At 37.6% G+C, this 26,181-nt stretch overlaps 1 protein-coding gene across 13 annotated transcripts in view; it reads right to left on the minus strand.

Annotated features, from left to right (window-relative positions):
* The window catches only part of DMD (dystrophin), a 2,282,798-nt gene that overhangs the window by 711,873 nt on the left and 1,544,744 nt on the right, over nt 1-26,181 (minus strand). For all 13 annotated transcript variants that reach the window (XM_032285804.1, XM_032285805.1, XM_032285797.1 and 10 more), the window contains one exon: nt 15,296-15,404. In XM_032285804.1, coding sequence (XP_032141695.1) covers nt 15,296-15,404 — 109 coding nt within the window. The remainder of the gene's footprint in view (nt 1-15,295; nt 15,405-26,181) is intronic.

Consider the following 26,181-nt stretch of genomic DNA (forward strand, 5'->3'; position numbering starts at 1 on the left):
CAAACAAATGGAAAAACACTCCATGCACATGGTTAGGAAGAATCAATATTGTGAAAATGGCCATACTGTCCACAGAATCTCCATCAAGCTACCATTGACCCTCTTCACAGAACTGGAAAAAAAACACCTTAAACTTCATATGGAGCCAAAAGAGAGCCTGCATAGCCAAGACAATCCTAAGCAAAAAGAACAAAGCTGGAGGCATCGCGCTACCTGACTTCAAACTATACAAGGCTACAGTAATCAAAACAGCATGGTACCGGTACCAAAACAGAGATATAGACCAATGGAACAGAACAGAGGCCATGGAAGCAACGCCACACACCTACAACCATCTGATCTTTGACAAACCAGACAAAAACAAGCAATGGGGAAATGATTCCCTGTTTAATAAATGGTGTTGGGAAAACTGGCTAGCCATATGTGGGAAGCTGATACTGGACCCCTTCCTTACACCTTTTACAAAAATTAACTCCAGATAGATTAAAGATTTAAACATACGACCTAACGCCATAAAAACTCTAGAAGAAAACCTAGCCAATACCATTTAGGACATAGGCACAGACAGGGACTTCATGACTAAAACACCAAAAGCAATGGCAACAAAAGCCAAAATAGACAAATATGATCTAATTAAATCTAAGAGCTTCTGCATAGCAAAAGAAACAATTATTGGAGTGAACTGGCAACCAACAGAAAGGGAAAAAATTTTTACAATCTATCCATCTGACAAAGGGCTAATATCCAGAATCTACAAAGAACTAAAGCAGGTTTGCAAGAAAAAAACAAACCCATTCAAAAGTGGGCAAGGATAGTGACAGACACTTTTCAAAAGAAGACATTTACACGGCCAACAAACATATGAAAAAATGCTCATCAGCATTGGTCATTAGAGAAATACAAATCAAAACCACATTGAGATACCATCTCAAGCCAGTTTAGAACGGTGATCATTAAAAAATCTGGAGACAACAGATGCTAGAGAGGATATGGAGAAATAGGAACACTCTTACACAGTTGGTGGGAGTGTAAATTAGTTCAACCATTGTGGAAGACAGTGTGGTGATTCCTCAAGGATCTAGAAACAGAAACTCCATTTGACCCAGCAATCCCATTACTGGGTATATACCCAAGGATTATAAATCATTCTAAGGACACATACACACATATGTTCACTGCAACACTGTTTACAATGGCAAAGACCTGGGATCAACCCAAATGCCCATCAATAATAGACTGGACAAAGAAAATGTGGCACATATACACCATGGAATACTGTGCAGCCATAAAAAAGGATGAGTTCGTGTCCTTTGTAGAGACATGAATGAATTTAGAAACCGTCATTCTCAGCAAACTGACACAAGAACAGAAAACCCAATACCGCATGTTTTCACTCATAGGCAGGTCATGAATAATGAGAACACTTGGGCACAGGGAAGAGAACAATGCTCACTGGGCTAGGTAGGAGGGTAGAGGGGAGGGGAGGGACAGCAGTGGGACAGGGAGGATGGGAAGGTATATCACCAGGAGAAATGCCTGTTGTAGGCAATGGGGGAGGGGGGCAGGCGATGGAGACAGCAAACCACCATGGCATGTATGTATCTATGCAACAATCCTGCAGGATGCAGGATGTGCACATGTTACCCCAGAGCCCACAGCACAATGAAAAAAAGAAAAAAATTGACAAATGACATAAATAATTTAGAATAAATATGTGAAAAACTATTTAATCTTACTGATAATTAAAAATTCAACTAAAAGAAGATGTATTATCTCAACCAATACATTGACAAAGACAAAAAAATTCAATACCAGTATGGTAAGTATATGAGGAAATTGATACTATATATTGCTGTTGGGAAAACTAAGTGGAAAAAGTTTCCAGAAAAGCAATTCAACAATATGTGGCAAAAAACCTTATAATCAGAAAAAAAATGAGGATATTTCCATTTTGAGAAATAAAAAAATCAAAATACATTTTAAAAAAAAGATTTAGATGTCATGCAAAACAGAAAAGAAGGGTGCAGAGAGAATATTGCTGTTGAATTTCATTTGGAAAACACGTACAAAAGCATGCACAATATGGTAGAATTGGTCCTACAGTATATGGAGCCTTATTCACAGGCTGCATGACCAAGATCCAGTATGTTTAATCTAAAGGTAAAGAAAGGTCCGGCCGGGTTCAGTGGCTCATGTCTGTAATCCCAGCACTTTGGGAGGCCGAGGCAGGTGGATCATGAGGTCAAGAGATCGAGACCATCCTGGTCAACATGGTGAAACCCCATCTCTACTAAAAATACAAAAATTAGCTGGGCATGGTGGCACACGCCTGTAGTCCCAGCTACTCGGGAGGCTGAGGCCGGATAATTGCTTGAACCCAGGAGGCGGAGGTTGCGGTGAGCCGAAATCACACCATTGCACTCCAGCCTGGGTAACAAAAGTGAAACTCTGTCTCAAAAAAAGAAAGGCATGGACTTTAGAAAGATTCAGGTTCCAGGCCATGCTGTGCCCACTTAGTAGTTGGGTGTCTTTGGGATAACCATTCTCTCTAGGCTTTCATTTCCTCTCATGGTAAAAAAATAATGTATTACCTATCTCATAAGGCTGCTGTAAGATTAAACAGAAAAATACACAAGAATACTTAGCAAAATGCCTGCTACAGAACAAGGCATTAATGCATATTAGCTCTAAGATAAATATTAGGTATGTTCAGGTCAATGCAAAAGCCGGGGGAATAATTGAAATGAAAGCAGGTATTATTTTTGAAAATGGCTATGATATGCCTATATATTACTGGAATAGAACCAAACTGTGAGACCTTAGAGACCCTGCAGGAGAGTTAAACATGAAGAGACGTTGTTTTGCCTGATTTACATCAGACTTGTTAAAACATCCCTTTCCTCAATATGAAGCATTTATTCACCCAAATAATGGATACAAATCCATGTGTTCAAATGTTTCTTGGAGTCAGAGATCAAGATGGAAATCCCCAAAATCATAGAGATTTCAGTCTATAAACAGGCTTATTATATCACATTCAAAGAGTTTGGAAGGGGCAGTGTCAGCTTTTTAACCAGAATCTTTTCATTACTTCTCCCTGTTGGGGTTGCAACACATGCTGTGAGTGACCTCCAGAGATTCCTCAAGTTGTATGCAGGCAGCAAATTGAATCTGAAAGCTTTATTAGACAAGTTTGTCTTTCAGCTGGCCGGAGTGGATGTCAGCTGTATTGGAAAAAATAAAAGTTCTTGTGAAACTGGCTCCTGACCTTGAAAAAAAGGCTCAAATTGAAGTTCACAATTCAATCCTAAATGATGTCCTTATTTGTTAAACATAGTGTGCAGGTTCAAAGGAAAAGGACATATTTTACCTAAAAGAAATAAGATCAGCAATAAAAATTATAGGAGTTCTGTTTTGCTCATGCTGAACTTAGTAAGCAAAAACGCCTATCACTAAATCATATGGTTATGAAAAGTGCATTAACAACCAAAGAAACAATTCTCATTCACTTCAGTATGAGCAGAAAAACTACCTCCTCTATTTATAATCCATACTGAACATTATAGAACATTTACTTATATTGTGTATTCATACATTTCCTTGAGATTAAAGAATCGTCCTGGGAAAACAAAGTGACATTGGAAATTGGCTAGTTTGTTTTATTTCAATATTGTCTCCTATATATATATGTAGATACAGTCTCATATATATAGGAGTGTATATTATATATATATATACACACACATACACACACATATATGCATATAGTTTCCTATATAAGCTAGATATAGTTATATATTTTTATATATACTATAGTGATATATAGTATATATATAATATATATAGTTACATATCTATATATATATAGTGACATGTAATTTAGTTCCTGATTTTTAACATTGGAGAACGATTATGAAGTTTTTGAAAGTGTGGTAGTTACTCCAGAAGTAGGAATTGAAAGTAGTATAATTTTGACTTTTTTTTTCCTATTGTAGGTATGTATTGCAATTTAATTGGGTACTGGTGTAGTTAATGCTGCTAGCAATCTTACCTAAATATTAGGATACCTAGCTTGTTTGTCTAATGAACTCATCAGGCAAGCACTTTGGAAATAAGATTAAAACACATTTTCATAAAAATACTGAAGATGAGAGAAGGAATAAACTATATGAATTTTAAGAGGAAGGTCCCATGTAAAGCAGAGGTTCTCAAATTGGATTTCAAGACACAGTCAAGAATGAGAGTTTTAAGAATGAGATGGGGGTTACATCTGGCCTGGAAGATTTGCATCAAAGCCATATCATAGACTATCCCTCTCTGATCAGCACTGTCATCTTTAAAAAAATAGGACTGACTACTGAGATTGTGAAGATATACATATCTGTCAGCTGTGTCACAGCGGGGAACAAAGTTGAGATATGTAAAAATACTGAAGAACACTGAACTCAAACTGAGGAGATGTGGGGTTGGGTCCAGATTCTGCCACTAAACAGCTGGTCAAGCATGCAATCACTTAATCTTCTTGGTATTATTATTATTACATGGGAAGGTTGATTTATTTGATCTGACTGTAAAATAAATGTACTTGTTAGACTGGACAAAGAAAATGTGGTACATATACACCATGGAATACTACGCAGCCAGAAAAAATGATGAGTTCGTTTCCTTTATAGGGACTTGGATGAATCTGGAAACCATCATTCTCAGCAAACTGACACAAGAACAGAAAACCAAACACTGCACGTTCTCACTCATAGGTGGGTGTTGAACAATGAGAATACGTGGACTCAGGGAGTGGAGCATCACACACTGGGGGCAGTTGAGGGGTTAGGGGAGGGACAGCAGGGGGTGAGGAGAGATAACATAGGGAGAAATGCTGGATATAGTATACACCTAAAGTAAAAAAAAAATGTACTTGTTCATTTGACCAAAACTTTATTAGTGCAACACCTACCAAATTCTAGTCATTGAATTAAAGCTAGACATACCTGGTATTTGGCATGTAAAGGTAGGAAAAGGGTATATAGGTTTTATGATGTGACAGAGTCATGGGTAGACCAGTAATTATGGAACAGCATCCAATTCTGAAGGCCCCAACAGAAAAACAGTATGGAAAACACTTGGAAGGGTAGGAGGAGAGTCACAGAGATGTTAAAAATGTGAGAAACAGCATTTTTATTGCCAGACCGTGGGGACTCATCTGATTTATGATAGAAAAGGCAAGTGGGAAGGAGATTAAATAACAGACCCCAAAGAATCAAGGAACATTGTCTGAATGTACAGTAAGCATAAATGTACTTTTCCTATTCAGATAAAAATAATTTAGACAGTGACTAGAACTTAGGTTAGGGAGTTGAAAAACTGTCAAGTATAGCAGAATGGTAGAAGTCCATCTGCTCTTCACTTTTTAAGAAGAGTTGGCAGTTAACCTTCTTAGCACTGCTTCTAATAGAATGAGAGCCTTTCCTGAGATAGTGGAATAAAATGAATGAGCGCTCAATTACTTTTCAGACTACAATCTTAAAATCAAAAATTTAAGTGCAAAACTGCTACAATTTCCTTTGGAATCTTGTTTATTTGAAGGTAAAGTTATATTCAATTTTAAAACTATTCAGTGGGTTTTAGGAACTAGGAATACATGTTGAAGCCTTCATTTTGACAGGTAGGGTACCTATTTTCATGAATATCCTTAAATAGTTCTGATTTCTTCTTCAGAATATGACATTCAAGATTATGGTATACTCTATAGTGATTTCAAGCAGAAGTCCCTTCTTGAAGAGCGTTAAATAATATTAAAAGGTTGAGGTAAGTTTACCGTAATTACTATTTTATTTTGGTTAAAATGCAGGACATAGGCAATCAAAAAATCTCTAATCATCAGAATTGATGTTAGCCTTCTCTTTTTCCTAGAAATGATGAATTAGAGTTTCTCTTCCTTCATTGGTTCAGACCCCAAAGCACAACCCCAACTGGAAATGGTAACCAAGCAATAAAACTGCCAAAAGGTTAAGAGAGGAGAAGAAAGGGAACTTCATCACAAAATGGATAATTAACATCTAAATACTGAATACTAAGTACTAAACACCAGACGTTTCACATTCTATCACTGTCTCGGATGTTAACAATGATGCCACTGTAATGCTTTTCCTGCTAACCAGTGAATATTGTTGAAGAACCTGGCCTGGGACAAGGAACCGCCTACTGCCTACATAGAAAGAAATTCCTTCTGATCCGTCTGAGCAGAGCTGGGGCCTTGCCAGCCAGGGCTTTCTGTTGTCATTTCCCTTTCTACAGTGTGACACATCTCATTATATTTCAAGCACTCTTACCTCATTGATACATACAAATATGCATTTTTAAATTAAATAATTAATGCGAAGAGTTAAGGAGTCTCTCTAGTTGCTCAAGGGCTTGAAATATCTTGGGATAGGGTTTAAAATTGATTTATTTTATAATTACAACTGTTTAAGGGTCTTCACTTTTTTTTTTTTTTTTTTTTTTTTTTTTTTTGAGCCAGAGTTTCACTGTTGCTAGGCTGGAGTGCAGTGGCACAATCTTGGCTCACCACAACATCCACCTCCCGGGTTCAAGCTATCCTCCTGCCTCAGCCTCCTGAGTAACTAGGATTACAGGCTCATGCAACCATGCCCGCTAATTTTTATATTTTTAGTAGAGATGAGGTTTCACCATATTAGACAGGAAGATCTCCATCTCTTAACCTCGTGATCTGCCCGCCTCGGCCTCCCAAAGTGTTGGGATTACAGGCATAAGCCACTGTGCCCAGGCAAGGGTCTTCACATTTTTTTGTACAAAAGCTTGCTCCTGACACATTAGACTTTGAGGAAGTTTTCAAGGTTTAGAGGCTGTAACTATTAAATCAATAGTATAGCCATTTTGAGAAATCATCTGTTAATGAGGAAGAAAAATATTTGGCTCCACTGAAATTTATTTGCCTAATTCCAAAGGTTCACCTGAAGCAGAATCAACAGTGGAAACATAACCAAAACAGGAAAGTGTGTGGGTTACACATTCCTCCCCTTGCCATGTTTCTATTAATGAGAAGGATCAGGACCCAAGAGAGGAATAAGAATGTAAGAACTAATTGCTGTCCTCTTTTTCCTTCATTGCAGATAAATGAAGTCCCTTTTCACATATACAAAAAAATGATTACTGCAGAAAAATGAAGGGTATTTTCAAAATAAATTAATCATTTCCTCGCCATTTAAAAAAAAAAAAAAAAAAAAAAAGGGTAGTACGACGAGTACATTTAAATGCCAAGTAACCTCATGTTTTAACTGCCCAGATATTTAAAGTATCACTGCAATGGAAATGGAATGCTTTCTTTAACTTTGGAGAGGTGAGTGAAGTTCAAATAAAAATGTATAAATAACCATATGTGTGAGTGGGAATTGATATTTAATTTAAATAGAGACTTCAAAAAATTCAAATGAAGATAAATAAATTACTGCTTGATATATGGTGTACTGATTAATAGCATAAGCTCTGGAATCATAGAGACTTATTTTTGAATACTCACTCTGCTACTGACCAGCTTTGTAATCTTGGGCAAATTATTTAACTTTTCTGACCCTTGGTTATCTCAACTGCAAAATGGCAATTGCGACATAACTTACTCAAAAGGTATAACTGTGGCAATAATTCTAAGATTTATATTAATTTAGGTTTGCCCAGAAATTGACCCTGAAACAAGGATTTACATACAAACAATTTAATTGGCAGCTAATCCCAGAAAGCCACGGTACAGGAAAAGACAGAGCTGTAGAGCTGAAGATATACATATCCGTCATCTTTGTCTCAGCAAGGAACAAAGTTGAGATATATAAGAATACTGAAGAGCACTGAAATCAAACACAGAAGATATGGGGTTGGGTCCAGGTTTTGCCAAAATGGGAAGGAAGCCTATACATGGGAAGAAAGCCTACACAAGGCATGCTAATAAGCATGTTTATCATTGTGGTCAACTGCTCAATCCAATGGAGATTTTTAGTGTGGAACATGCATTGGAGGTGTCCTACCCAAGTGGAGGAGAAGTTAGGATATTCATTGATATAGTTTTGCTGTCTCCACCCAAATCTCATCTTGAATTGTAATTCTCATAATCCTCACATGCCATGGGTGGGACCAGAGGGGAGGTAGTTGAATCATGGGGGTGGGTTTTTCCTCTGCTGTTCTCCTGTTAGTGAATAGTCTCATGAAATCTGATGGTTTTATAAGGAAGAGTACCTCTGCACATGCTCTCTTGCCTGCTACCATGTAAGACGTGCATCTACTCCTCCTTTGCCTTTCACCATGATTGTGAGGCCTCCCTAGCTTTGTGGATCTGTGAATCCATTAAACTTCTTTTTCCTTTATAAATTACCCAGTCTCAGATATTTCTTCATAGCAGTATGAAAACTATGAAGACTAATACATTTATCTACCAACTTCTGTCCACTGGTAAAGTACAATTCCAGAGATGTCTCCTCCCCAGCATCCAGCCTGCTCTACAAGTGGGAGAGCTACTCCTACAGCCAGAGAAAGGACTCAGGTAGAGTCACTGGTACTTGTAGTTAGAAGCCTCATGGTTTACAGGAAGGATGAGTGCTAAGGGGATATGAGTAGTCCACTAAGGGCCAAATCTATCTTACCTGCCTCGTTTCTGTAAATGAAGTGTCATCAGAGCACGGCCATGCCCCTTATTTAGGTATTGTCTATGGCTTTTAGTATACAATGACAGAGTTGACCACATGACTCATAAAGCAGAAAATATTTAGTATCTGGCCCTTTGCAGAAATAGTGTGTTGATGCCTTATATACTTGATAGCACAACTGAGATATTAGAATATAGTCTTCTTGACCTCCAATGCTGTGCTTTCCTAATTACACCTGAGACTTGCTCTCTCCAAACTTAATTTCAGGAAGAGATGATTTTACTAGTGTTTAATCAACTAGAAACCTCTATTAACTGGCACTTCTACATGTCTATATACAATGGGTTATTCATTCCATAGTTATTACCAAGAGACATTTGAATCAAATATCCTGATTTGGAGTCTTCACATTAAGCATGTCTATATGCAATTTCTTTCAAAAATGCTAAATCAGGTATTGTAGAACATTAACGTTCTCAGGCCCAGCAGCCTGTGCATAAAAAAGGATTCACATTGACATTTACAACCAGATTTGCTGGCTCTTTGCCTACATCTGCCATGCAAGCCTTCAGACCCATGCAAAGCCCTGTCTACCTAAATGATTCTGAAAGTCTCTAGAGGAACTTATTTCTTTCCATAGGTCTCTTTCAGGAACATTGAACAGCCCTGTAGGGCGAATATTGCCTGGTTTAGTGTGCTGTCCATCTCCTTAAACTTCTAAGCTATAACATCCTTGTGGGGGTGGGGTATGGGGAGTAGAGGTGCTAAAGTAACATGGATTTCCCTTTAGCATTCACACTGGATCACATTAGAATCTCACTCCTTGCTGCACACAGAAGAAAAAATGAATTTATTCTTCCCCAGTCACTATATGTCCTTGGTAGTAGTCCTCACAGCATAGTCCAACATCAGCATCACCCAGGACCTTTTCAGAGATCCAAGTCTCGACCAGGTGTGGTGGCTCACACCTGTAATCCCAGCACTTTGGGAGGCTGAGGCAGGTGAATCACCTGAGGTCAGGAGTTCAAGACCAGCCTGACCAACATTGTGAAACCTCGTCTCTACTAAAAATACAAAAATTAGCCAGGTGTGGTGGCAGGTGCCTGTAATCCCAGATACTCAGGAGACTGAGGCTGGAGAACTGCTTGAACTCAGGAGTTGGAGATTGCAGTGAGCTGAGTTTGTGCTACTGCACTCCAGTCTGGGAGACAGAGCAAGACTTTGTCTAAAAAAAAAAAAGATGCAAGTCTCACCCCAGAGCTAGTAAATCAGAACTTCTGGGGCTGAAGCCTAGTAATCTATCCTCTGCTAAGAACTAGATAGTTCTTTTTTTTAAATCATACCTTAAGTTCTTGGGTACATGTGCAGAGCATGCAGGTTTGTTACATAGGTATACATGTGCCATGGTTCTAATGCATGGTAGATTTTGAGAATCACTGAAAAAGAGCGTTGGATTCAGACCAACACTTTGATCTGCACTTTCCCTCCTTTTCCCCAATGCAGTGATTTGTGTATAAATATGGTGACAATAAAAACTTTCATCCCAGTATGCATGCCCCTTTGATACATGATGTGGTAGCTCCTCCTTTCAAGAGATGAAGTAATTTCCCCATGTCTTGAATCTGGCCTGATATTTTGACTTGTTTTGACCAGTAGAATTTAGCAGAAGTGATGTTGTGTAAGTTTCAAAGCCTAGGCATCAGGAGGTCTTGTAGCTTCCACTCTCTCTCTCTTGGAACGCTGACCTGAGAATACCATATAATGAAGCCTAGTCCAGCCTACAGGATGATGAGTGGCTTTACGAAGGACCAAGGTTCTCCAGCCAACAGTCAGCTGTCAGATATCTGAGAGGCTCAATTTTAGACTATCTAGCTTCTGCTCACTTGCTAGATAACTGCATTCACATAAATAACAACAAGAAAGATCATCAGAATAACTATCCAGCTAATCACAGAGCAAACTGCCGACACACAGAATTATGAGCCAGTAAATAACTCTTGTTTTAAACTGTTAGGTTTTGGGGTGCTTTTATGCAATAATAGAAACTGATTTGGACAGGTGTCCAAGCAACAACAATTGCAAGTTTTTTTTTTTTTCCAGGATGTTCATTTGTCCTGAAAGTTAAAATAATTTATAAAGCACAGGAAAGGCCACCTTATAATATTTTATAATTTAAGTAAGCAGACACAGGGTGGTTTGGTTTAGTGTTCATAAAACAAAACAAGCAACTTTACACCTCAGTTTCTATACCTATAAAAGGAGAATATTCAATTAGATAATAATTGTAACAATTATTCCAAGTTTGGATTTCTATGGTTCTAAGAAATTCAAATAGAGTGAACGAATTTTTTCTACTTTTTTTTTTTTTTAATTATACTTTAAGTTCTGGGGTACACGTGCAGATCTTGCAGGATTGTTACATAGGTATACACATGACATGGTGGTTTGCTGCATCCATCCCTCCCATCACCTACATTAGGTATTTCTCCTAATGTTATCCCTCCCCAATAACCCCACCCCCCGCTATCCCTCCCCTAGCCCCCCCCCCCCCAACAGGCTCCAGTGTGTGATGTTCCCCTCCCTGTGTCAATGTGTTCTCATTGTTCAGCACTCACTTATGAGTAAGAACATGCAGTGTTTGGTTTTCTGTTCTTATGTCAGTTTGCTGAGAATGATGGTTTCTGGTTTTATCTGTATCCCTGCCAAGGACATGAACTTATCCTTTTTTATGGCTGCATAGTATTCCATGGCGTCTATGTGCCACATTTTCTTTATCCAGTCTTTCATTGATGGGCATTTGTGTTGGTTCCAAGTCTTTGCTACTGTAAACAGTGCCACAATGAACATACGCATGCATGTGTCTTCACAATAGAATGATTTAAGTAGAAAAAAACATAGAAACAGGAGAATCATGGTGGCTCACACTTGTAATCCCAGCACTTTGGGAAGTCAAGTCAGGCAGACCACTTGAGGTCAGGAGTTCAAGACCAGCCTGGCCAACATGGTGAAACCCCGTCTCTACTAAAAATACAAAAATTAGCTGGACGTGGTGGCATGTGCCTGTAAACCCACCTACTCTGGAGGCTGAGGCAGGGAACAGCTTTTATCTGAGAGGCAGAGGTTGCATTGAAGTGAGATTGCACCACTGCAGTCCAGGCTGGGCAACAAAGCAAGACTCTGTCTCAGAAAGAAAAAGAAAAGAAAAGAAGAAAGAAAGAAAGAGAAAGAAAGACAGACAGACAGAAAGAAAGAAAGAAAGAAGGAAGGAAGGAAGGAAGGAAGGAAGGAAAGAAAGAAAGAGAAAGAAAGAAGAGAGAGCGAAGGAAGGAAGAAGGGAAGGGAAGGGAAGGGAAGGGAAGGGAAGGGAGGGGAGGGGAGGGGAGGGGAGGGGAGGGGAGGGAAGGGAAGGGAAGGGAAGGGAAGGGAAGGGAAGGCACGGAAACATAGCACTTTTACTCCAGATACATTTAAGATTGAGTTAAATTATATTAACTACTGGCCAGCTGCATCCGTATCTGTAATTTCCATTAGGTTCTTGGACAGAGAGATAGTGTAAATCGTAGCAACAAAATAAAACACAGGCTTTGGAGCTTGACACACTTGGAGTGAAACCCTGGCTTGGTTGCTTTCCAGCAGTGTGACCCTAATCTAGCTATTTCCCCTCTAAACCTTGGGCTCCTTATCTTTAAAAATTATATATAACTATATATACTTTGCAATTATTTTGAGGATAAAGACATATATGTTAAAGAAGCTACACATTCAATAGTAGGAATGCAATGGAAAAAATTTACTATAATGAATTACAAACTCAATGGTATTGTAATACAGTACATGAAATAATAGACATATATAAGAAGCATAATACAAATTAGATTTTCTTTTTTTATGTTGCATTTATTTCAGATTAACTTCCTGCAAGTCAGGAAGTCAGGATAGAAAAAATTCTTTATTCTGATATTTGAACCACTGCACTAATGAATAAAGAAAAGTCTTACTTTAATAAGAGCAGCTCTGGATCTAAATGACTACCTGTTGATTTTTTTTCATTCAACATTTGTGTATTTAACATCTTGACTTTACGCCGAGCTCCGTGTCAGTTTGCTAAAGAGGATGGAAAGCACCTGCTTCTGAGAAAATTCCTCTTTCCCTCTATTCATTTTGAGTTCCTACCACAACTCCACCAGCTATCACCAATAGCTTGGAGCTGACGGTATTCCCAGATTCTTCATGCTGGCAGCAAAGTTGAGAGCGTGGGGAGAAGACAAGAGGGGTGGGGAAGATGAGACCCTCGTATTGGGGAGAAGGAAGTAGGGCAGAGCTATGAAAGATTAACATCTGTCACGGCTTCTGTCACACTTCCTCTCACCTACTCTCCCAGTTTTATTAATCTTCTTAATATTCTGCCATCTTGTTCCTACTTTGGTATCATTGCTCAGTATTTTCTCTCCCTGCCGGGAATAATCTCCCCAGAAATACGCCAGGCTCACTTCCTCACTTACATCAGTTTTCTGATGTTCTCTTAATAGATAAGCTTCCTTGACCACACTATAGACAGCAATACCCTCATCCCTTCTCCCTGCTTAGTTGGTCTCTGTAATGGTGTTTCTCAAAAGTCAAAGTACACAGGAATTATCTGGGAATTCTATTAAAATGCAGATAGTGATTCAGTGGGTCTAGGGTAGGGGTCTCAGATTCTGCATGTCTAACAAACACTCACTGATATCACTCTGTAGGCTATACTCCATAACATTTATAATTATTGAGATAGTATCTATTTTCTTCATTAGTGTATTATCTTTCCCTTTCAATTAAAATATATGTTTTATGAAAGGAGCCACTTTAATATTATTCTAGGCTGTACTCTCAGCACCAGTATAATGCTCAATACATGGAAGTTGATAAATATTTATTAAGTGGATGAATTTTATATGTTGCTGAAAATCAAAACTGGAACTTTGATTGTAGTTTTTTAATAAACATTATTGTTACATTTGGGTAAATTACACATTAAATGGATTTCTGTGCCCTGGTTTTAGAACCTTCCTACCATGTGTAAAGTGGCTTATATGAGGCATACATCCATAAGTTCAGAGTTCAACAAACTTACAAAAAATCATTGAAAGACAATCTCTCCACAGTTACAGCATCTGAGGCTGAATATACCAGAGACAGTCAGAAAACAGACACCAATAAATGATAATATAGGAACAAACCGCATATTTGCTGAGGAAATAAAAAATTACAGCTCATAAAAAGAAATAAACCTGTTATAGTTAGTTGAATATAACCCTGATATAGCAATTTTACTGTCCGAGATTTACAAAAAAACCATAATGCTAACATATCTTTTCCAAGTCTCCAAAGTCGTTAAATCTAACTCTGATGACTGCTCAGTAATTCTGGAGGGCACATGAGATGTGCTGTCTCCAGATTGTAGGACTTCTTTTAATTCAAACACTATTTATGCCTTCTAAGGAATTATGATTGTGCTACCCCAGCTGTGATTCTTCCAGTTCGGTATTTTGCTACTTGATACATAATAAAAATCAACTTTACCTGAAGAACCAGTGACCATGCCTTAATGCTTCAATCATTTGATCTTTGAAAAGTAGACAAGGCACACACACACAAAAAAAGCACCCAAAGATGGTTTTAGTTCTGCCTAATTATAGAATGGTACAGCAAAGAAGTTTTCTGGCTTCTTTCCTCTGAGAGTCAAAGTCAGCATTAACATTGCCACGAGAATTTATGAATAACTTCTATCAACAACTGAGTAGGAAGTAAAAATAAAATAGACTGAAAATATGAAGTGAAAACAAAAGTTTAAACTATAGCTAAATGAAGAAATATGCCTTCCCCAAGTCAGCCTGTGGTCCTCCCAATCCATTTTTCTTTTTCTTCAACTAAAAATGGAAGAGCTCGTAAATTGCTTTCAAGTGGGACAGGGGGAGGTGCTAAGAGGACTGTGTGTGTTTCTGTGATATCTGTGATTTTTGTAGATATATTTGAAGAATATTGTCTAAATGATATAGGATTCACTGAGATGGCACCCTCATGTATTTAGTGTTAAAGGATACTCAGGGAGTTTATCCTGAATCCCTCTTCAGGGACAATGCACACATCCCTGGATTCTAGAAATATTGGTTGTTAATGGTGATCCTTACTAAGAATTACCTTCGGCCTCAGAAAACTTGTCCAAGTTGTCCTTCCACTCTCAGGTGGCAGCCAGCCCATGGCCAATGGCTGGCTGGATCAGGAAATACAAAGGTCAGGCCCATTGCCTGCAATTCAGGACAGCTCTGCAGAGCCAGCCCAGCTTTAGCATTCCTATGAGACTGCCTTAGGTGTCTGTTGCAGCCAAATCACATTTCAGACTTTCCCACAGTCTCCCCTGTGCTCTTCTCTTCCTTATGCATGTATCTCCAGAGAACACTCCCCACATCCTGTTGTCATGCAACACTTTGAATCAAAGTCAATTTCCAAGGAACGTACTCGAAGACTTTTTGCATAGTCAATAACACAAAGGTTTATCTCTGTCTTCAGAATTGAAACGAATTTTCTCTCTCACTCATAGATCACTTCATAGTTGTGCTTTTGAACAAATAGCTAAAGCCAAAGAGAATGGGATCCAGTATACTTACGGGCTCCAATAGCGGTCAGTCCAGGAGCTAGGTCAGGCTGCTTTGCCCTCAGCTCTTGAAGTAAACGGTTTACTGCCTTCCACTCAGAGCTCAGATCTTCTAACTTTCTCTTTAATAGAAAAGCATACACATTACTTATTCGAGTAACACCTTGAAGATAACTTAATTCATGAACATTTTAATCCATTTGGTGAACATATTATTGGATTTCTATTATATTTTATTTCTAAATTAACTTTATTGGGCAGAATTTCTTTTAAAGGAATTATTATTTTAGCCAACCACCCTACAAATATTTATCGATTGCTCCATACAAACTCTTTCTCCAGGCGCAATTTTATTCAAAGGAAATAGAGTGCAAATATTAGTGAAAACAAAAAAACAAAAACAGTTCCCTCTTAGCAACTGGCTTAATTCTTGAAGAGTATCTATTGTACTTGCATACTTAAGTTATCCAGATAACTTTAGAAAATTCCTAATGTCCTGGCTCACCCTAGATCAATTATATTAGAATCTCTTAAAGGGAACAGCTACGGTGGACATGGGAATATGCTACTCAGAGCCCCCTTCAAGGAAAGACTCTTGTTCTGGATGATGGAAATGATGTCAGTAGACATTCTTCAGCTGTCAGTCCCTTCAGGGACTACCTCAGCTGCAGAGAGCTGCCTTGTCCAAGGTCATATATTTTCCCAAGGAAGCCCTCATTCAGTGACTGATCAAGGTGAGGGTATAAAGACCTGACTAATTTGCTCAAAGCAGGATAAATTTGAAGAGCTATTTTAGCTGCAGAACTCCCCATGGCATCAGCCAAGCCTGTATATGGCCAGTGGTGTGCTGGTACATGTATATCTACTGGATTTCTGATCTCAGGGTGTTTAAAAACAGCTTGTTTTTAGTGTTTGCAAATTTCTGTGGTGTAAATATTCCCACCATGGTCAAATTTAAATTACCAAGATAACATCAAGTGGCTCAAAAAAGGCCTGGCAATGTAACAGTAGGTTCTCCTGAGCTGGTTCCATCTCACTGGGCAGCTACATGATGTCACAGCCAGTACAATGTGAGCAGAAGTGTTGTCATTTTGGGGCTGAGGTTTTGAAAAAATTGAGTGAGGTTTCTATAGGATTTTCCTTTCCATTGCTAGAAGAAGACTCTAAGGTCCTACAGCAAATCTTTACAACTCACTGGGAAGAGAATTAATTCCTAATGCCCTAGAGCAGTTGTTCTCATGCTTTAGGATCAACAGAATCACCTGAAGGCCTTGCTCATTGCTGCATAGCAGCCCCAGAGTTCTGGATTTAGTAGATACTGGGTGGAGCCCAATAATTTGCATTTAAAAAATATTTTATTGCACTTCAGGTTCTGAGGTTCATGTGCAAAACATGCAGGATTGTTGTGTAGGTACATACGTGGCAATGTGGTTTGCTGCCTCCATCCCCCCCGTCACCTATATCTGGCATTTCTCCCTGTTATCCATCCCCAACGTCCCTACCCTCCTCTGTCCCTCTCCTATTCCCCCACAACAGATGACAGTGTGTGATGCTCCCCTGCCTGTGTCCATGAGTTCTCATTGTTCAACACCCACCTATGAGTGAGAACATGTGGTGTTTGTTTTTCTGTTTTTGTGTCAGTTTGCTGAGAATGATGGTTTCCAGATTCAATAATTTGCATTCTTAACAATTTTCCAAGAGATGTTGATGCTGATTGTCCATGATCCTAAGACATCTATTATACCTAATCAGTTACCTGAGCATTTATGATAGACTAGATATGTACCATTCTTGGAAACATAACAGGCCCTCAGATAATTTTCAATAGGATTTAATTCTCTTGAAAAACCCTAGCAGAGAAAGGCTACCAAGGGAATGGCAGGCAGAGGCAGAAGACGAGCAGGACCTAGGTTTCTGTAACAACACATGCAGGAAAGCTGCTTGACTAGGAACACATACGCTGGATTGTCATGTGAGCAAGAAAAAAAACTACTGTGGTAAGCCACTGAAATATTTAGCTCCCTACAAGCAGCAAGACCTTACCAGTATAGTAGCACTAGTCACAAAACCTTTACCAGTGCCTATGAGAGATAATAGCTGCATTTATATATCGCCGTAAATTCCAATGCTTATGTTACGAGGAATAGAAATAATTTATTGATGTTGGATTAGGTTAAAATAAATACATTAGCAGAAATTACATTTCTAGTCTGAAGAATCAGAGTTGGAAAAGAGCCAGAAACTACAAAATCTTTAAAGTAAATGAGAATGGCAATGAACCCAACCTAACTGGAATATTTTATATACATGTTGTAATTTTATGCTAATCATATCAATGAAACCATTAATTTATTTATTCCAGAAAAAAATGTTCAGGGGCTACTCTGTGCCAGACTTTGTGCCAGTTACTAAGCTTATGAAACTGAAGTTAGTAACCTCTTAGCATCCACAGACAGGTAAGTAAATTAGAACAGAGATTTTAGGAAAAAATGATGATTTCAAAAAGAGACCTTGGGGGACCAGCTTAACTCAGCCTGGAGAGGTCAATGGTTTACCCGCAAAAGCTAACATTTGAATTGATCCTGAAAGATGACTAGGAAGTTTTCAGAAGGTGCCATTTGAGTGCCAGAGAAAGAACATTTCAGACAGAAGGAAAAACATGTACAAAATGGCAAGAGGTATCGAGCCTTTTCAAATAAATGCTGTGTGTCCTGGCTATCTAGACTATGGTGTTTATAAGTAATGATATGGACCTGCAAGAATGCAATTTATTAAGGCCTTGTAATGTGGGATTATTCGATTTTCTTCTAAAACCACAGCGTAGACTGAAGTGTTTAGAGAAGAAGAGCAATATGATATAATTTGTGTTTTGCATCATGGAGGCTTTATCAGAGGGGAGCAGAGACACCAGCTGGGAGGCTAACATGGTACAGGTATTGATCAACTTACGACCTATGCAACTTACGACCATTCAACTTTACGACTGCAATCGCTAGCCACGACTGCTCCGCGTCTGGCAGCGCAAACGTTGCCCAGCTGGGCGTACGACAGTGTGGACCAGCTTCCGGCAGCACTACCATCTCCGCGTGCATATAGCCTACTCAACTTACGACCAAATCGTGTTATGACTGGTCTGTCGGAACCAATCGTGGTCGTTAAGTCGAGCACTAGCTGTAATTGAATCAGGAAGTGGTTCAGCTTGACTGAAGGCTTTCGCCATACAGAAAAAGGTAGAGGGGTGTGAGTGTATATATATACATACATATATATATATATGTGTGTGTGTGTGTGTGTGTGTGTGTGTGCGTGTGTGTGTGTGTGTTTCTTGCCTATGATAGTTGAGATTTTGAGCTGGTAAACAATAAAGAGAAACTTTCCATCAAGTTGTTTCTTCCAGTCTACCCTGTCGGTATGTGTGTCTCTAGTCAAACTATGTGCCCTTTACGAGGCAGGACTGAGTCCTCATTGCCTTATATGGTGTTTTCTTTATGTCCATTCCAGTGCTTCCTAATAAGAGGAGTTCAGTAAATATTTCTGAACAGAATCAAATTAAATAAAATTGGTTACTTAGGCGGGGTGCGGTGGCTCACTTCTGTAATTCCAGCACTTTGGGAGGCTGAGGTGGGCAGATCATGAGGTCAGGAGATAGAGGCCATCCTAGGCAGCATGGTGAAACCCTGTCTCTACTAAAATACAAAAAATTAGACAAGTGTGGTGGCACATGCCTGTAATCCCAGCTACTTGAGAGGCTGAGGCAGGGGAATCTCTTGAACCTAGGAGCTAAAGATCGCAGTGAGCTGAGATGGTGGCACTGCACTTTGGGCAACAGAGCAAGACTTCATCTCAAAAAAGAAAAATGGCTACTTTAATAAAAGCTAAAAGAAAGAAATAAATGAGTTTTCCTCTCCCCAACTTGATTACAATGTGAACTACACATATTTCATGGATTACTTTTAATTATATATATATATATATATATATATATATATATATATATATATATATGACTTGAAAGAGCCTATGTAGGTTTTCCAGGTGTACAATAATTTTATTAGGGTTATTTTTTCTTTTGAAACAGGGTCTCACTCTGTCACCCAGGCTGGTGTGCAGTGGCAAGCTCTCAGCTCACTGCAGCCTCGACTTTCTGGGCAATCTTCCCACCTCAGCCTCCTGAGTAGCTGGGACTACAGATGCATGCCATCATGCCTGGCTGTTTATTTTATTTTATTTTATTTTATTTGTTGTGGTTTGTATATTTTGTAGAGATGGAGTTTTGCCATGTTACCCAGGCTGGTCTCAAACTCCTGCACTCAAGTGATCTGCCCATCCCAGCCTCCCAAAGTGCTGAAATTACAGGTGTGAGCTACCATACCTGGCCTTATTAGGCTATTATAATTCTTGAACCAAACTGTATTTTTAAAAAAATCTTGGCCAGGCATGGTGGCTCACGCCTGTAATCCCAGAACTTTGGGAGGCCAAGATGGGAGAATCACCTGAGATCACAAGTTCAAGACCAGTCTGACCAACATGGAGAAACCCCATCTCTACTAAAAATACAAAATTAGCCAGGTGTGGTGACACATGCCTATAATTCCAGCTACTCAGGAGGCTAAGACAGGAGAATCGCTTGAACCCAGTAGGTGGAGGTTGCAGTGAGCCATGCCATTGCACTCCAGCCTGGGCAACAAAAGTGAAACTCTGTCTCCAAATAAACAAATAATTAATCTCATAGACCAGGGTCACAAATTCAGGTCCCTATAGGGACTAGGTGGTAACAAAGGGAAGAATAAGCCTTGTCTAAATCAGAGAGGTATAACTTAATTTGCAGCTGCTGACTGCCAACAGAAAGGTAGGCATAAGTTAAAAAACAAAAAATAGAAAAACAAACAAAATACTCTGCTGATCATATTCCCTCATCAGTGTATACCAGAGAAATTTCTCTCCCATTCCTAAGATCATAAGGAAGTATAAGAAATTTGTTGCTGCGTTATGGGGAATTGAGGCCAACATGGGTATGTGTGTGAAGGAAATGAATAACTGAATATGATGGATGCATGCTAAGAAGTAGTATACAATAGTTAAAATCAATAAACTACGTATATATAATGTCAATTTTTTTTTGAGATAGAGTTTCACTCTTCTTGCTCAGGCTGGAGTACAACAGCATGATCTTGGCTCACTGCAACCTTCACTTCCTGAGTTCAAGGATTCTGCTGCCTCAGTCTCCTGGTAGCTGGGATTACAGGCTCACACCACCACATCCAGTTAATTTTCTATTTTTAGTACAGATGGGTTTTCACCATGTTGGCCAGGCTGTCTTGAATTCCTGAACTCACTGCCCATCTTGGCCTCCCAAAGTGCTGGGATTGCAGGTGTGAGCCACTGCGCCCAGCCATGGATGAATCTTTAAAACACAATTATGAATGTTTGAAAAGCTAAGAAACAACATTTATAGCACAATATAGCTTCTATAAATTTAAAATAAACTTATAATATTACATATTTTAAAAGGATAAAGCAGGAAAGAAATGGAAATAGAGATATTATTGTCATATTTCAGTAATTTTGTTAATTGGTTATTAAGCATAACCATTAATATAAATTAAATTACATATATATCAAATAAACTGTGCTAAGAACAAAGATGATATATAGTAAGAATTAATCATTTCCTAATTTAACTTAACTATCATCAGTGCTCTTGAGGTTATGCCTATTGTGTCTGACATCAAGCCAAATCAAGGCTTTCAATGTTTTTATCCAGAATGCACGATGTTAACATTTACTAGCATATCAATAAATGTAACTTTTTTATTTATTAAAAATCAGTATTGAACCGAAAAGCAAACAGAAAATATTCTCAATGCCTCTGATTAGTCAGGAAAACTACCCTTGAAAGTCATCACTCATGGAAGGTATTTTTCCGTCCTGAAATCAGAACCTAAACACTAGAAGAGACGGATTTTTAAGATTAAATGGTACTCCCAATGTACCACAAATATCTGAGGACATTGCAATGGGTCAAAGGTCCAATAAGCTCAAAATTCTGTAATTTCCAATCTTTTATATTTATTAACAAATAATATTACTTATGAAATGACTACAGTTTTTGATTTGGCTGGTCACAAAAACAATCTTGCTACTTTTTTCAAGAATTTGGTGTACTGCAGAGTTGAAATAGATTGTTTATATATTATACAAGTTCTTTTTTGTTTTGCTTCATTTTGCTTTTCACTTTTTTGGCATTTGCCCATATTTTCAATTCTCTCATCATTCCAATTAAGCTGTGAAGTTCATTTGCATAACAAAAAATGTTTGGCTGTAACTAGTCAGGTGTTCATCATATAATAAACTTTAAGCAATCCTCAATAAAAACCTGTAAAAGGTAACAATTTGCTATACATGTTAATAATCTATAAGAAAATTTAAGGAAATCAAATACGTACTTAAATCCCAAAATAGCAAATCAGTGGGATAATAGTTATCAAGTCCTATTCATGACTACATCTCCGTAATTATAAACCTTTGAATATATGATACCTATGCTGCAGGTCCAAGGTTTTCCACACAAGAGCTCCAAACCCAACAATCGGAGTGGATTCATATTCTACCAAAATGGAGAAACTTTGGGAGTGCTTTTTTTTTTGTAAATGGAAAATTTAGTTTCATCATAGGTGAATTTTGCAGCTGAGCATTATTTGCTATTGTATATGCTTTGCTTGAAAATATTCATTAACTGTTAAGACAACCATATCAAACTATAAAATTTCTTCTTTATGAAGAACAGGAATTACAAGAAAAAGTGATTTCTGAAGATAGCTTTCCTCTTTTAATTTAAAATAGATAAATGTTTAAGGTGATAGATATTCCAATCACTTTGATTTGATCATTATATATTATATGCTTATATCAAAATATCACTTGTGTTAAAAGGGTGGAAAAAGATAATCCACCCAAATGGGAACCAAAAGCAAGCAGGAATAGCTATTCTTATATCAGACAACACAGATGTTAAAGCAATGACAGTAACCAAAAGATAAAGAAAGACATTATATAATGATAAAAGTATTAGTCCAACAAGAAGATATTACAATACTAAATTTATATGCACCTAACACTGGCACTGTCAGCTTTATAAAAATATAGCACTAGACCCAAGAAATGAGATAGACAGCAACACAATAATAGTGGAGGACTTCAATATTCAACTTCCAGCACTAGACAGATCATTGAAACAGAAACTCAACAAAGAAACAACGGGCTTAAATTATACCCCAGAACAAATGGACTTAAGAGATATTTACAAAGCATTCTTCCCAACAACTGCAGAATATACATTCTTATCAGCAGATGGAACATTCTCCAAGATATGTCATATAATAAGTCACAAAAAAGTCTTAATAAATTTAGGAAAATCAAAATCATATCAACTATCTTCTGAGGCCACAGTGAAATAAAACTAAAAATCAACTCCTAAAGGAACCCTATACAAACACATGGAAATTAAGTAATCTGTTCTTGAATGATTTTGGGGTTAACAATGAAATCAAGATGGAAATTAAAACATTTTTTGAAATTAATAATAGTGACTCAATTTATTAAAACCTCTGAGATATGGCAAAAATAGTGCTAAAAGGAAAGTTCATAATGTTAAATACCTACATCAAAAATTCTGAAAGAGCACAAATTGACAAGCTAATGTCACATTTCAAGGAACTAGAGAAGCAAGAACAAACTAAGCTCAAAGCCAGCAGAAGAAAAGAAATAGCAAAGATCAAAGCAGAACTAAATGAAGTTGAAACAAAGAAATACAAAATATAAATGAAACAAAAAGCTAGTTCTTTGAAAAGATAAACAAAATTACTATGCCATTAGCAAGATTAACCAAGGAAAGAAGAGAGAGGATTCAAATAAGTTTTAGTAGAAATGAAACCGGAAACACTACAACCTACATCACAAAAATACAAAATATCATTCACTACTACTATGAACACCTTTATGCACACAAACTAGAAAATCTAGAGGAAATGGATAAATTCCTGGAAACATAAAACCCACCTCGATTAAATCAAGAAGAAATAGAAACCCTGAACAGACCAATGACAAGCAGCAAGGTTGAATCAGTAATTTTAAAATTGCCAAAAAAAGGCCAAGACCAGATGGATTCACAGCTGAATTCTACCAGACATTCAAATAAAAATTGGTACCAATTATACTGAAACTATTCCAAAAGATAAAGAGGGAATCCTCTCTAAATCAATATATGAAGTCAGTATCACCCTAATATGAAAACCAGAAAAGGACATAACAAACAAGGAAACTACAAACCAATTTTCCTGATGGAAATTGATGCAGAAATCCTCAACAAAATGCTAGCTAACAGAATCCAACAGCATATCAAAAAGATAATACATCATAATCAAGAAGGTTTCATTCCAGTGATGCAGAGATGGTTTAGCATACTCAAATCAGTAAATGTGATACATTACATAAACAGAATTGAAAACAAAAATCATATGATTATCTCAATAGATACAGAAAAAGCATTTGATAAAATCCAACATCCCTTTAAAATAAAAACTCTTCACAAAGTAGGCATTGAAGGGACTTACCTCAAGGTAATAAAAGCCATATATGACAAACCCACAGCTAATGTCATACTGCAAGCAGAAAGGTTGAAAGTATTCCCCCTGAGAACTAAAACAAGACAAAGATACCCACTATCACCACTTCTTTTCAATATAGTACTGGAAGTCGTAGCCTGAGTAATCAGGCAGGAGAGAGAAATAAAGGGCATCCAAATTGGAAAAGAGGAAGTCAACAAACTGTCAAATAATCATATACCTAGAAAACCCTGAAGACTCATCCAAAAGTATCCTAGATCTGATAAACAAATTCAGTAAAGTCTCAGGTTCCAAAATCAATGAACAGAAATCAGTAGCACTTCCATATACCAACAAAGACCAAGCCAAGAATCAAATCAAGAACTCAATCCCTTTCTTAACAGCTGCAAAAAATTAAAAAACCTAGGAACATAATCAACCAAGGAAGTGAAAAAACTCTCCAAGGAAAACTACAAAACACTGCTGAAAAAAATCATAGATGACACAAACAAACAGAAACACATCCCATGCTCATGGATGCAAATAATATTGTAAAAATGACCAAACTTCCCAAAGCAATCTACATATTCAGTGCAATTCTCATCAAGACACCATAATCATTTTTAATAGAAATAGAAAAAGCAATTCTGAAATTCACATGGAACCATGAAACAGCCCATATAGCTAAAACAATACAAAGCCAAAAGAACAAACCTGAATCCATCACACTACCAGACTGCAAATTATACTCCAAGGCTGCAGTTACAAAAACGTTAGGAACCTGACATAAAAATCAGCACTTAGATCAGCAGAACAGAATAGAGAGCCCAGAAATAAAGCCAAAGACTTACAGCCAACCAATATTCGACAAAGCACACAGAAACATAAATTGCAGAAAGGACCCCTATTTAATAAATGGTGTTAGGAAAATTGGCAAGCCACATATAGAAGAATGAAACTGGATCCCTGTCTCTCTTCTTATACAAAAATCAACTCAAGATGGATCAAAGGCTTAAATATAAGGCCTAAAACCATAAAAATTCTAGATGATAACATTGGAAAAAGTCTTTTAGACATTGGCCTAGGCAAAAAATTCATAATGAAGATTCCAAAAGCAAATGGAACAAAAACAAAAATAAATAAATGGGACCTAATTAAACTAAAAAGCGAAAGGAATAATCAGCATATTAAACAGATAACCCACAGGGTAGGAGAAAATATTTGCAAGCTATGCATCTGATAAATAACTAGTATCCAGAATCTACAAGGAACTCAAACAAATCAGCAAGAAAATAAAGTAATCCAAAGAACCAAGAATGGGCTACACTTGGGGAAAGAGAATCTAGGATCCAGTTGGTGCAGCTTATGGCTTGTCCCTATGTGTACAGTTCTTAGATTATTCTTTTTATTTTAAAAATGTTATTCTTTAAATAGATAATATAGGCATGTGGCTTAAAAGGAAACCTCAAAAGGCACAAAAGGATTTGTCTCATTTTAAATTAAAAAAAAAAAGTATCAACATCAAATAAACGTTTGTTTGAAAAATTTTTAAAAAAGTAATTCAATGAAAAAATGTGCAGAAGACATGAATAGACGCTTCTCAAAAGAAGATATACAAACCGCCAACAAACACGAAAAAATACCCAACAACACTAACATCAGATAAATGCAAATTAAAAACATAATGAAATATCCCACCTTACCCCTGTAAGAATGGCCATAACTAAAAATTTAAAAAACAATAGATGTTGGCATGGATGGGTGAAAAAGGAATGCTTATACACTGCTAGTGGGAATGTAAATCAGTACAACCACCATGGAAAACCCTATGGAGATTCCTTAAAGAGCTAAAAGTAGAACTACCATTTGATCCAGCAATCTCACTACTGGATATCTACCCAAAGGAAAAGAAGTCATTATATGAAAAAGATTCTTGCACATGCATGTTCATAGCAGCACAATTTGCAATTGCAAGATATGGAATCAACCCAAGTGTCCATCAACCAATGAATGGATAAAAAAATGTGGTATACATACATCATGGAATATTACTCAGCCATAAAAAGGAATCCCTTTTGCAGCAACTTGAATGCAGCTGGAGGCCATTATTCCAAGTGAAGTAACTCAGGAATGGAAAACTAAATACCAGATATTCTTATTCATAAGTGGGAGCTAAGCTATGAGGATGAAGAGATACAGAGTGATATAATGGACTTTGGGGACTCTAAGTGGGGAGCTTGGGAGAGAGGTAAGGGATAAAAGACTATTTTATTTATTGGGTACAGCATATACTACT

The sequence above is a fragment of the Sapajus apella genome, unplaced genomic scaffold, assembly GCF_009761245.1.
Source record: "Sapajus apella isolate SASKATOON/1434 unplaced genomic scaffold, GSC_monkey_1.0 scaffold17, whole genome shotgun sequence".
NCBI lineage: Eukaryota > Metazoa > Chordata > Mammalia > Primates > Cebidae > Sapajus > Sapajus apella.